Source organism: Trichoderma ghanense (assembly GCF_004382785.1).
Source record: "Trichoderma ghanense strain CCMA-1212 chromosome Unknown scaffold_17, whole genome shotgun sequence".
NCBI lineage: Eukaryota > Fungi > Ascomycota > Sordariomycetes > Hypocreales > Hypocreaceae > Trichoderma > Trichoderma ghanense.
In genome coordinates, this window is record NW_027395680.1 from 255074 (window position 1) to 267591 (window position 12518).

Below are 12518 nucleotides of genomic sequence, written 5' to 3' on the forward strand. Positions count from 1 at the left end.
GCGACATCGGCTATTCAATCAATTAGTAGATTGCAGGCCGAAAACAGCCCCAGAGACGGCTGACTAAGGAGCCGCTGCGGGGGACTTGGGAGCATCTAGACGATGGCGTCAATTCTCGTGAGCAGAGACGCACAAGGCTGAAGCTTCAGTCGACAAGGCTGAGAGAAAACCGCATGCTTGAAGCTATCATGGTTACAGCAATGGATAACCGCGGCTTGGATACCAGCTGCTCCTCAACAGGGAAAAACGAAACAATGTTGCCGAGCCCAAATGCGTCTGACCTGAAAGTCCCATATCCTCCATATCCAGCGAATGTTTTAAAGTAAACTCGAGGTCGACAACATAACGAACGACCTACGTTTGCTAAGGGTATCATATCATGAACACCGAACTCTCAAGACAAACATCCAACCCACGTTTGAAGGCGTCCAAGCGACCAACGAACCGATCAAATTGCTTTGCCCCCAGATACCATTACCAATGGTAGACGGGAGGCGCCTCGACAGGGCGGTACTTTTCAGGGGAAGTGAGCCCGAGCCCAGCCGTGCTTCCAACCAGCTTCTCATCATCGCTCAGCCCTTGCATAATCTTGGTTGCCATCTCGAGGCACTTCTCGGCCGTCGGCCGCTCTCTGGTCCTCTTGACGAGCATCTTGCTGACGAGGTCGACAAGTGCGTTGCCGGGATTGAGCCTCATCAGCTCCTGTGCATAGTTGGCACATCGCGAAGGGTACTGGAACTTTCCCGCATCCGTCTTGTCCTTCTGCGGCTTCTGACGCATCATCGCGAGCAGAGTCACCCCCAGAGCCCAGATGTCGTCGCTCTTGCCGCTGTGCCGGTTGTAGGCCACCATGTCAGGCGACCAGAAGTCCGACGTGCCCGTTCTCGGGCCCTCATACTTGCCGTGGACTTTGCAGTCACTGCAGTCCCCGAGGGCAACGTTGATTGGGTTGAACCGGCGGATGAAGATGTTCCTCGGCTTGATGTCTGCGTGGAAGAAGCCTTTGCCGTGCATGTAGACGAGAGCATCTGCGATTTGGATGATGGTGGACACGATGTCCAACATGCCCATGGGCTCGAAATACCATTCGATGCGCATTTGCAAGGTTCCTCTTCCGCAAAGCTCCATGATGACGAGGTTGTTTTCTTCATCCGAATCCTGCTTGTAGAGCTCCACAAACTTTACAATGTTCGGCTAGATGATGATGAGCACATAGTCAAGTGTCAGTCCAGTCCGCTAGAAATAGGACATGGCGGAAAGCTTGCTCGGGAGAGAAACGACTGACGTGATCCCACTTTCGGAGCCTCTTCGACTCCTTGTACAGCTGCTCCGGCGTCTGCGACTTCTTGCCCGCAAACAGCTTCCCATCCGCCACCCTCTTCACCTTGATGACGGTAGACCAGCCTCCCTGGCCGATGACTGTTCCCCGGAGATACTTGCCCGGTATCACCTCGAGCACGTTCTCCATCGAGGTCGACTCGTCCTCCCTATTCCAGTAGCCGCAGTCGCGCGGATCCCAGTCTGGCGAGCGGGACCAGGAGTCTCTCGCTTGGGACAGCTCGGACGGGCTCATCGGGGCGGATGAATGAGGCGGAGCCTTGCGGGAAGGCATCTCGCTTCGATGGCGGCAAGATTGGTGGTTTCTATGAAGAAAAACAAAGTGAGTGGGAAAAGAAGCGTGGTGATAATGTGAGAGGGGTTTGAAGGGACCCGAGATTGAAGAAGCGAGCACACGGAAGATGGATATGCGCGAGTGAAAAGGCCGTGCTGTAGCAGCAGTGGTGATAGAACACAAGTGAAAAGTGTGTGTGTGTGTGTGTGTGCGTGTGTGCGTGTGTTGGTGTGCAGAAGAAAAGGAGAGAGAAGAAGGGCAAGAGTAGAGAGCCGACGACGGCCTTCACATACCTGCCCGGGCTGCAGTGACTCTCGCCCGACTCAACGTCTCCATCAGCAACGGTTGCAACTGCACGATAGAAGACCAGGCTCTGCCTCTTGCCAGCTGCCCGATATTCACACAGCCGGCCAGAGTTCTGGTCAAGTAAATACTGTAGACTTAAGGCGTGAGTTGACTGAATAGTCCAGGGGCATAAGTATGCTAAACGAAGGTCTCTAGACTTGCTCAACATGTTACCGCCTTTCAAGTCAGCTTAACGTATTGGACGAACCGAGCCCAAACTACGACAGAACGCCGCCCCCAGAGTTTACAACTTCATGTCAAGAACCCTTATTGTCGTGTGACTACCCACGGTACTAAGGTGTGTAATAATCCTAATAATACATTTCGTCATGTCGCCGTGACTCTCCCCTCACAACAAGCAAACTGCCAACAAATATTGGGTCTCCCTCGCCCCTTAAGAGGGTAGCGAGACGCTGCCTCTACATGACCCTCTGTGCCACTCGCCGGTACTCCTCTTCCCAACGCCAGTCGAAGTTTCAAAACGCGCAAAGAAAGAAGAAGAAGAAGAAAAAAACAACAAGGACGCACAGGTCCGGAAACGAGTCCCTGATTCCCATCGACCGTATCGTAAGACGTAGTTACGTAACCTTGAAAAATCATGGTGTATCTGACCAAAAAGAAGTTCTCCTCGTGGGAGCTAGAGCCAAGGTAAAGTGGGAAAAGAGGAAAGAAACAAGGGTTTGTACATGCTTGCGAAAGTAGGCGGTGGAATTGACCCGCCGCTGCTTGGATTGGACGGATACTAGAGAAAGCCTCTTGGGTTTATTTCACCCTCTTTCAGCCTGTCCGCTGCCGCTGGGACGCTCTTCTCAAGTTCTCCATCATCCGTTCGACGAATTCCATAGATTCGCAACCCGGAACATCTGGGAATCCCTCGGGTTCATGTTGAAATAGTGGCTGCGTAGCACGAGACGGATTGGGCTGATCGTCCTTGACCTCTTGTATAGTCGTAGAAGCTGACGCCGAGACAATAGACGTTCCCTTGTCTTCATTCGCGTTTCGAGCAGTACAATTTGCAGTCCCATCGATTGGGGTTGCGGCTTTTCGGAGAGCATCTGCCGGCCCCTTGGGCGCAACGGCGCCTTGGCCCCGCTGTGCTAAAGGAGCTGGGGGTGTAGGCTGCGTCAAGTTTGGCGTTGCAACTCTAGCGGGTGACGACGGAGATGCCACCGCATTTCCCTGGTGCGACATTGCAAACTTGGGGAGCGGCACTGGAGTTGTTGATATCCTTGGAGCTTGTTTGGCTGGCTTTGCCGTGGGACCTGTGGAGTTTCCCGGTTCCTGAGAAGGTGATGCAGAGGATACCACGGCTGCTTTCGTGTTGTGAGAGGCGGCCGCGGGGCTTGCCTGTCGAAGAGGCGAGTGCTTGGCCGAAGGGGGTGCGGTAGCACTGGGAGACGAGGTCATGGCGGCCAGGAAGTTTGCTGGTAAGGGAACTGGGGACTGTTTAGCTGGAACCTGCATTGCGGATTTAGTCGATTTCAACGAAAGACTGACGGCTGCGGGTAAGCCAACCTTGTACGACTTGGGGGCTGGGGTTGGCTTGGGCTTGCTAGGCTGCTGCTGACTGGGGGGCTGTTGCTGGCTCGGCTGTTGCTGGGCCGGCTGCTGCTGGGTCAGATTCCTGTACTGTGCTTTGATCGCCGGATGGTACTGGTGGCTGGCAGTTCCGAGGATTGGCGCAGAGAGCCCTGAGTTCGACTGCTGCGCCGGCGGCCTTGACTGCTGTGCTGTCGGGACCGCCGGGGCACTGTATGGTACAGCCGCAGGAGTCTGCGTCTGGTACGGCCCCGAAGAGCCGCCTGGTGGCATTGCCGTCGAAGACGCCCGCCGGAGGACGTCGTGTCGATTCGCTAGCAGGTGTGCTCTCAGATCGCCTTCGTAGCCGTTGGTGAACCCTCCCCATGGCATATAGGGTGTTCGGTATCTGGTTGCCTCTCTGTTAAGTCATAGTTAGCAATGATCATCAAGCAGCGAGGACCCGAAAGAACTTGCCTGTTGTGGTTAACTTGAAAGAAAGGATACTTCTGATACACCGAGGAATGAACCTGCCAAGTGGGCTTGCTGTATTGCTGCGAGTTATGTGTGGATGGAACACCCCTATGGCTTGGGTGAGCTCCTGGAGGCCCAGCCGCCCAGGTCGTCGGGAAAGCTTGTGGATGTGGCTGCGGAGGAGGAGGAGGAGGCGCAGGCGCCGGCGCGTGAGCTCGATGCATCTCCTTTGGCCCGGTGACGGGGTCAAACCGCTGGACAGTGTATGGTTGATACTGCTGGAAGGTGGGAGGAGCGGTCGTTGTCCCTTGGAAGGAGTATGTGCCGGGAAGTGGGTGGTTGTATCCCACAGGGGCTCTCGGCTGGTAGACGTATGGCCTCTCCATGCCAGTGGCATTCATCGGCATCGTCGTTTGACCTGCATAGGCACCCGGGTGATTGTACGGGCCGGATAATCCGTAGGCCCTCTGCTGATATGTTTGGCGCACAGGCACTGGCTTGGGGGGCTTCGGAAGCGTGTCCAAGAAGTTGCCCTTGGGGTTGTGCCGTGGTTCTGTTGGGTCTTCGGTGTACTGCGCTTTGGCGTCGGTCGAGTTCTTCCCGAGATAATACCAGATCTGGTCTTGTTTGCTAAAATCGACCTTGACCAGCTGCTTGTTGGCGGCTTCGTTGGTGTGAAACTCCGCCCAAGTGTAGTCTCCCTCGATGAACGCATCGCCCTTTCGCGGCTTGTCATCGCCCTGGTGGCGCTTGGCGTTGAGCTTGTCCTTTGCCTTCTGTGAAGACGGGAGCGGGATGGCGTTTGCCGACGCCTTGGGGAGGTGGAAGTCAGTTGGGTCTGGGAGCAACAGCCACTTCCATTCGACCTCTACTCGGTCGCCATGTGGAACAACGTCGACGAGGAGCATGCGCTCATCTGGCCTGTTCTCAACCACCATGCCGGCGAATATGTCGCCCTTGTGATATTGCAGCTGGCAGATGTCTCCCTTCCGAAGAACCTCCGCGGCCTTCAGGATACGGGCGTCTTCTTCCAAAGCCTCACCGTCCAGCTTCTTATCGCGCTTGGTACGGTGGAAGCGGCAGCTGAATTCGAAAGCCTGCTCTTTGTACTCCGTCCCGTCTTCACCAAAGACGGGAACCTCTTGCTCCTCAGTGAACACTCCCGCGGCTGCAGCGCATGTCGCGTGATATGCTCTCGCGCATTTCTTCTGAGAACACTGGAAACAAGCCCCGCGCTTCGATCGACAGAAGAGGCATTTGAGATCCAGACGATCCTTGTGCACGGCGTCAACATTGGAGACGATCTCCTTTCCATCCACCGTATCGATGTATGTCTCGGGGATGTAGAGGGCGCACAGGCGATGGGCCTTTCTGCCGTCGTCGGTTGGCAGGAATTCCAGGTTCGGGACGTCGTTGGGACACAGGCAACAGGGCGGCTCGGCCTTGACCTTGAGTCGCAACCTGATCTTCTTGACCTTGACCTTGGCCCCCTTATCCGCCCGGCCGCGCTTCCTCTTGCGGCTCGCGTCCTTGAACTTGACAGCGTGGCCCGCAGGAGGAGTGGGAAGCCCGGATAGTTCATCGTCTTCGTCTTCGTCTTCGTCATCCTCATCGTCCTCTGTCTCTTCGTATTCGGTCTCCTCTCCTCGCAGTTTCCGTTCGATCTCGTAGACGTTGACCCATACGCTGTCTTGGGCTTGAGCGCATTCGCACTTCTTGGCAATCTTGCCCATTTCGAGCCAGGAGTCGAGAGCAAAGTTGACGGCTTCGGCGCAGTTGTATCCCAGATTGTAGCCGGAATGGTATCCGTAGGGATAGGTGACGACGAATTCGCCGGGGTACGAAACGACCTTGTTGACCTTGATGCCGTAGTTCTGCTGCAAGTGTTGCGGCGAAATGAGGAAAGCCTTGTGTCGGAGAAACTGGTCGCAGGCCTTGGCATCGGCGGGCCAAATGCTCTTCATGGCATTCTCGAACTTGCGAGCGTCGGCCTGTGAAATGCTGTACCACTGCTTTGGAGCGCCAAAATGCAGGTAGTTGATGCTGTAGAGATCGACATCCTCAAGGTGCCACGCAAAGGTTGCTTTCCACATGCCGAGGTACAGGTATGCCGTGTTGACGCCGGGAACCTTTGTACCAAGGACATCCAGGAGGTTTGGCAGCTTGTTCAGGTTCCAGATTTCGGTCCTCTCGTCAAAGAGCGTGCCCATCAGATCGGCGCCGTACAGCGGCTGTGCATATGTCAGGGTCTTCCAATACACACGCTCCAATTCTTCGCATCGCTCAGGCGTGTACTCGGAAATGTCCATTCGGTAGTCGAAATCCTTGAACGCAGCCTCGTCGATAACTGCAGAGCCTTCTCGGCGACTGTACTTGCGGCGCGCCGAAGTGGACTGGATCTTTGGTTTGGCAGGCCGAACACCACCCATTCTTCGAACAGTCGGTTGAGGATCGTCCTCGTCGTCCATCTCGGTGCCCAGCTCCTTCTCGATGGAGTCCACCACTTCATCTTCTGCGCCTTCGGCCTCGACCCTTGGCGAGACAGGCGTCATAGGCCTGCTCTCCTCATTCTTCCTTTGCCTTCCCCTGTTCTTGGGAGGCCGTCCTCTTCCGCGCGTCCTCGGGGTGGTAGTGGTGGCTGTAGTGTTGGCAGGCTTGGGAGCAACAGGGCGCCTCGCGGGCTTGGGCTTGTCCGCATTGGCCCGTCTCTCTCCACGCCTGGCGGGGGGCTGATGCTCGCTCTGCTCGCAAAGCTGCCTCCATTGCGGGACGTTGTAGGATCGTCCATGGAGGATGTTGACTTGGCGGTAAGTGCCGTTGGACCCCATGATGTCCTGCTTGATTGGCTCGCGGACTCGGATCTGCTTTACGAGATCGTCGAGGGGTGGCTGTGCATCCAGCCACTCGGCCGGCGGGATGACCTTGATGATACCAGACTTCATTCCATAGCTGTCGACCTTTGTCATCTGTTTGGTGCGAGGATCAGTGGTTAGCGGGCAAGCAGACGGACGGGAGACGACAACAAAGACAGAGGCGATGGAAGCCCGAGTGGGAGGCGACATACGAAGCGGCGGAAGTCTCTGAACTGATCCATGGTCGGCCGGAAGACAGGCACGTTGCCAGACGACCAATGGTCCGGCACGACATCGCCAATGTCGTCGAACTGAGCGCCGAGATCCGGGGGGAGCGCCGGCGCATCCTCCAGCGGCGGCTCGTCGTCCAGGTCGCTCAGCTCCGAGTCGCTCGACTCCGACTTGCCGGCATCGTTGCTATCGGGCGGCGAGTGCAAGAAGGCGGGCTGTTTGGCCGACGCGGTGTGGTCGTCGGCCTGCTGCTGTTCCCGCTGCTGCTGCTCCTTCAGCGCCTCGGACGTCTCTGCGATGGCGTCGTCTGACATGGCGGGACGATTTCAGCACGCAGCATGCGGCTGGGCCATCGAGCGGCAAATGGGGACGATGCGACCAGGCGGAAGGATTTCGTAGTTCTCTCGCTCTTAATTTTTTTTTATTAGCCCGGGGGTTTCGCAAGGCGCGCGACGTGCTCGAATCGTACAGAGTCAATATGCTCGGGTGTGGGTGTGCGAGATGCGGTGCTTGTGCTCAAGTGTGCTTGGAGCCGTGCGACAGACAGGGAGTTGCGTCCGCTGGAACTCAAGCCCGTAGGGGTTACTCCGTACGGTGCGGAGATATTGCGGCTGCCGGACGACTAGAGCCTCTCTGGGGCGCGATCGCTAAAACTTGATGGCTTCGACGCTGTATTTTGTACCTCGCAGTAGGCGTCAGCGGCCAGTGGGCTCACCACTCGCGAGCGTCAGGCCATTCCAAGCGCTGGACGAAGCGAGGTGCAGCGCTATGCATGCACTGGAGCAGGGATGTGCCGGAGGCGAACCTGGAAGTTGGGTTGAGCTCGTCTGTGCCTCTGGGCATCCATCGGCTATTTTCCTTGTTTTTTTCTTCGTGTTTAGACATCTCCACTAACCATCTCTACCTTTATTCTACGGCTTCAGAGTTCCATTTCTCTTCTCTCCCTGTTTCCCAGCCATTCCTTCTTGGTTTGCAGCAAAATACAGATCTCTTCTTCTCTGCACGTGGCTGGCGGCCGCTTTGCCTCCTCTGATCAGCTGAATCGAATTGCTTCGCGCCTCTAATGCAAGGGAAAGGCCAAACGCGGCTTAGGCTGTGGATCCGCATCTGCTCCACACAAACGGAAAAGTTGATGAGACTGAGCGCTTGTGTTGCAGTCATGCACGATGTCGTCTTGGATACAGAGGCCAAAGTGCGAAAGACATTCAATATGGGGTATTTGTCCCAGATGAAGAGACAAATTAATACATGCGTGAGAATCCGTAGATGAGTAGGTAGTAGTCGTGCTCTTTCAGGCTCCGTCACAGCTACCTTCAGCTCAGGACTCGGGAGGTAGCAGCAAGGCCGGATCCTGGCAACACGAAATCAGGCACACATGCGGACTGCGACATTGAAGGCAAGCAAGGGAGGGAAATGATGGCAAACCGCCACCAGCTTCAGCCTCACACGGCGTTGCCTACGAGTTGCCTTTGAGGTGCTGCCTGAGGCAAAGCACATTTTACGCTTGCCTGAATCTAGAACATAAGGTAGAGATTGATAAGATTCAGTTCAGATCTGGCCTAGAATCTTGGTTGCAATTGTCGAGATGCGTGCTGATCAGTACAATAAGCGTCAAACATGATGTCTGTCGATGCTGCAGAAGCTCTCCACTCACGCGGTGATAATCTCAGAGAGCGTGCTTCGAATTCTGTAGGCACCACATCCACAGAATGCCTTGATGAGCATGTGCAATTCTTCACAGAATTTGTTGCCTGAAGACCGCTCAACAAACCCAACACGCATTAATTGCGCCGAGGACCTGTGCGTGGCTAATGCAGACATGTAGGGTAGGTAGCTAGACACTAGAGGAAGAGTAAGGGAGAAGAACGAATGAATGATTAGGAAGCTGGAAAGACAGCTAACGGGAAATACCTGAATACAGCACAGCACCAACAAAAAGAAAAAAGAGAAATCTGCTACAGGTAGCCCTGTCTCCGAATTGCTTGTAGCAGTCGCTCAGCACCAATCGCCATAGTACAACCAAGTTGAAAGGCACAAGCTGTGCCATCATGGAAATATCACCAGTCATCCAATTCCAAGCGGCGGGACGAAACAAAAGAGAATCACCCGAGAAAAATTGCAAAAAATAGGTTCCAGAGGGAGTCGAACCCTCGCTGGCGGAATCAGAATCCGCAGTCATAACCGTTAGACCATGGAACCGTTGAAGCGGTGATCCGCTTCCCATGGGTCATGGTGGAGGCAGCCTTATCCTGCATTATGAAGGCTAAGTGAGGGGTTAAGACAAGCGGGGTTCGTGTCGTCTTCTGGAGGCTGGCTGGTCGGCGCCGCCATACGTGATACGAGATGCGCAGATGACACAGTTTGTTCGATGAACTATTTCCAGAGCTTAGTAAAACGCTGTGCTCTATGTCTCAGTTCATGATTGATTATTTCGGCAGGTGGGTAGTAGTGAAATGACACATGAAACAATGAAGCAGTAATGCTTATCTCCGCGCCCAACATCCGCAAGGTAGATAGATTATCGCTGACTTACACCACCTCGCATGCACACCAACAAAGAAGATGACGAACATGAACACAGACGAACCTCGGACATGTGATTCCGACACAACATTTACATCGTAAATCAAACTCCTACAGCTCTACAAACAATCGATGTATTAGCGCTTAGATGCCTCCCGTTTCATCGAATATATCGCTGTCCAATTCCGACGTCATCCTGGGCTACAAATCCAAAGTACATCTTCCACACCTTCCGAGTCGTCATTGGCGCGTCAAAGTCGAACCTTTCTTCCACAAACGCTCGAGCTTGGCCGCAAACGTCCAAGCAACATTCGATTCTCCAAGCCAAGAGCCGTCAACTTGCGCGCATCCAGCATGGCCGAAGCACGGAGATGAACAGAGACAACACTTTGGCATTGACTTTGGGCGACGCCTTCCTCTCCTCATCCGAGGCCCGCCCCTCCTCGAAACCTCCATCCACGCTTCGAATCCCTCCGTCAGAATGCAACGGGATCAGCCACCCGCCAAAACGGCCAGACGAGGCCGCCTGGAGCGCGCTGGGATTCGCTGGTCTAATGGTTGAGGGTGTCGTGCTTTGCTCCAGCTCTAAGCTTGTTTGATGCGGAGCTCCAACAACGGAAAGGTAGCTTGATGCGGGTTTGACAAGCTGCTCACAGCCGTGTCTCGCTGCTTTGCTGGGCGCCCTGGAGATTCTTACTACACCATTCGATGGGTGGCTGACCAGCTCGGTGGGACGGATGATGCATTGAACTGGAGTCCAAGCTCTCCCGCGGCCGGATTTGACGGCTTCTCTGGGTTGGGGTTTCTTGCTTTCAACATGTGCTCTGCTCGATATGACTGCTCCTCACCTCCATCACCCTTCACCGCGAGCGCATAACCTCTGGCCTCAGGAGCAGTCTCTTCTAGCCTTGGGTCAGTTCAGCTTCGACTGAGAGCCCTATCCCAGCAGGCTTCACGTCTACTAGCCCTAGAGCATACGGCCTATAAACAGCAGTCCTTTTCACTTCACGGCAGCATGCCATCCGCTCCAATGCAGAGCCTATGGCGGCTCTCCGTCTTGCTGTCGATAGCGGTGCTGAGTCTCGGCACCCTGGCGCAGTCCAATGAGCCTCTCGACACCAAAGTCTGGGCAGTTGTTGCATACATCAATCATGGCGAAAAGACTCCGACTCTTGGGGGCCTGGAAAGCGTCCTCACCCCAATGGGAGCCCGGCAATTGTGGAGGCAGGGGAGCGCTTTTCGCAATCGGTACTTGGGCACTGCCAATTCAACCCTGCTCTCAAATACAACGGAGAACACGACGATTCAAGGCATAGCCAGAGATGCCATCAGCAACAACCAGCTCACCGTCCTGTCGCAGACAGACGAGTGGGTTGCTGGAGGCGCCATGGCCTTTCTCCAGGGCCTGTACCCCCCTACAGAAAACTCATTCAACAGCTTTGCCGGTGGTTCACAGATGGCGGAAGATGTTGTGACTGACTCCGATCCAGTCGAGTACCCCCTTGGGGGATACCAATATCCCAACATCGAGACTCTATCCTTGTCAGACTCGGCATCAGTAGCGTGAGTAGCTCACTCCGTGTGTTCTTCATCTGCATCGTGTATGCTGACTCGCCGCTTGACACAAAGCATCCAAGGCACCGTCGGTTGCTGGGCCTGGGACACCAATGTCAATGTCATGAAGCAAACCGATCCCTTGGGCCGCTTCAGGTCAACCGAGAGCCTCTACAGGTCCCTCTTTGCCACGCCTCCCCTCAACGGCACTATCCCCCAGGGCGCGATCAACTACTGGAACGCCTACAACATTTACGAGTATGTCAGCTATATGAATACTCACAACAAAACAGTCAATAGCGGGTTGGGATTCGCCAACACAACGGTGGGTGTGCTCAAGGCCAACGCTTTCGAACTGGAGCGGGCCATGAACGGAGACAGCCTGAGCGGCGTCCCAAACTACACTTACAACAACATCACCACCGTCGCCGGCCAGACGCTTGGCATGCAGATTGCGAGCTCGCTCAGCGGTGCTACCATAGGAAGTGACGGCAGCAAACTCACGCTCATGTTCGGCTCCTTTGAGCCCATGATGGCCTTCTTCTCCCTCATGGGGCTCTACTCTGGATCTAATCTGCTCTCTGGGCCGTTCTCCACTCTTCCGGAGCCCGGATCGGCCATGATCATCGAGCTGCTCGGCCATCACTCCGGTGACCCCTCCGCACTTCCGGCGCCCCAGGAGTTCATGGTTCGGTTCGCGTATCGAGCCAATGCCGATGTTGGTGAGCCGTTTTCCGTCTACCCTTTGTCTTCCAACGGCTCCGACAGCCGAGTCATGCCTTTCACGACCTTCTTGGGCCAGCTTCAGCGCTTCTCCCAAGACTCTTCACAGTGGTGCAGCTCTTGTCGGGCCATTTTTGCCTCATGGTGCGACGCAAGATCGACGTCCTCCGTCTCTGGCTCTGATCCTTCCTATCCGTCAAAGAAGTCATCTCTCAGTGCGCCTGTTGCTGGTGTCATCGGCGCCATGGTGACTCTCGCCGTTACTGGCCTCCTCGCACTCGCCCTCTACCTCTTTGGCGTGTGCACTTTTAGAAGGCGTACACCAAAGCCCAGCGTGCGCAGTGCTTCCCCGGGTGGCTTCAAAGGATCAGGCAAGATGGCCAGCGACGCTGATATTGCGGTTACGAAGCGTGGAAAGGAGCACGAGAGGACAGGCAGCTGGGAGTTGAAGGACGGGCCGCCAACAGCAAGCGGCGCCGTGGTGACGGGGGGAGAACCGTATCTGCGGCGGTCTGAGGACGATGATGAGATTAACATGGTGACGGCGGAGCCAGTGAGAATCCGCGAGACCGTCTAAAGCCATGCGATGAAAAGCTGTGAGACTGGATACCCCATTGCCCCCAACCGGTTCTTTCAGTGCCTGTACGGACCGTGAGGTGATGACGCGATAGCCAGGACAGGAATCT

The 12518-nt window shown here is 55.4% G+C and overlaps 4 protein-coding genes across 4 annotated transcripts; 2 read left to right on the forward strand and 2 right to left on the reverse strand.

Annotated features, from left to right (window-relative positions):
• Positions 1-474: 474 nt before the first annotated feature.
• CCMA1212_009534 (Serine/threonine-protein kinase Nek4) lies at positions 475-1612 on the reverse strand (the record flags this gene model as incomplete). The annotated part of the gene is made up of 2 exons (XM_073706614.1): positions 475-1194; positions 1286-1612. 2 exons carry the CDS (start codon positions 1610-1612, stop codon positions 475-477), a joined length of 1047 nt encoding a protein of 348 aa, XP_073554950.1.
• Positions 1613-2734: 1122 nt separating this feature from the next.
• On the reverse strand, positions 2735-7346 carry CCMA1212_009535 (DNA damage-responsive transcriptional repressor RPH1; the record flags this gene model as incomplete). The annotated part of the gene is made up of 3 exons (XM_073706615.1): positions 2735-3896; positions 3983-6915; positions 7014-7346. The coding sequence occupies 3 exons, from the start codon at positions 7344-7346 to the stop codon at positions 2735-2737; spliced, it is 4428 nt and encodes a 1475-aa protein (XP_073554949.1).
• A 2165-nt stretch (positions 7347-9511) lies between these two features.
• CCMA1212_009537 (uncharacterized protein) lies at positions 9512-10154 on the forward strand (the record flags this gene model as incomplete). Its single annotated transcript, XM_073706616.1, has 2 exons — positions 9512-9541; positions 9771-10154. The coding sequence occupies 2 exons, from the start codon at positions 9512-9514 to the stop codon at positions 10152-10154; spliced, it is 414 nt and encodes a 137-aa protein (XP_073554948.1).
• Positions 10155-10570: 416 nt separating this feature from the next.
• Positions 10571-12409, forward strand: CCMA1212_009538 (uncharacterized protein; the record flags this gene model as incomplete). The annotated part of the gene is made up of 2 exons (XM_073706617.1): positions 10571-11118; positions 11185-12409. The coding sequence occupies 2 exons, from the start codon at positions 10571-10573 to the stop codon at positions 12407-12409; spliced, it is 1773 nt and encodes a 590-aa protein (XP_073554943.1).
• Between the last annotated feature and the right edge of the window lie 109 nt (positions 12410-12518).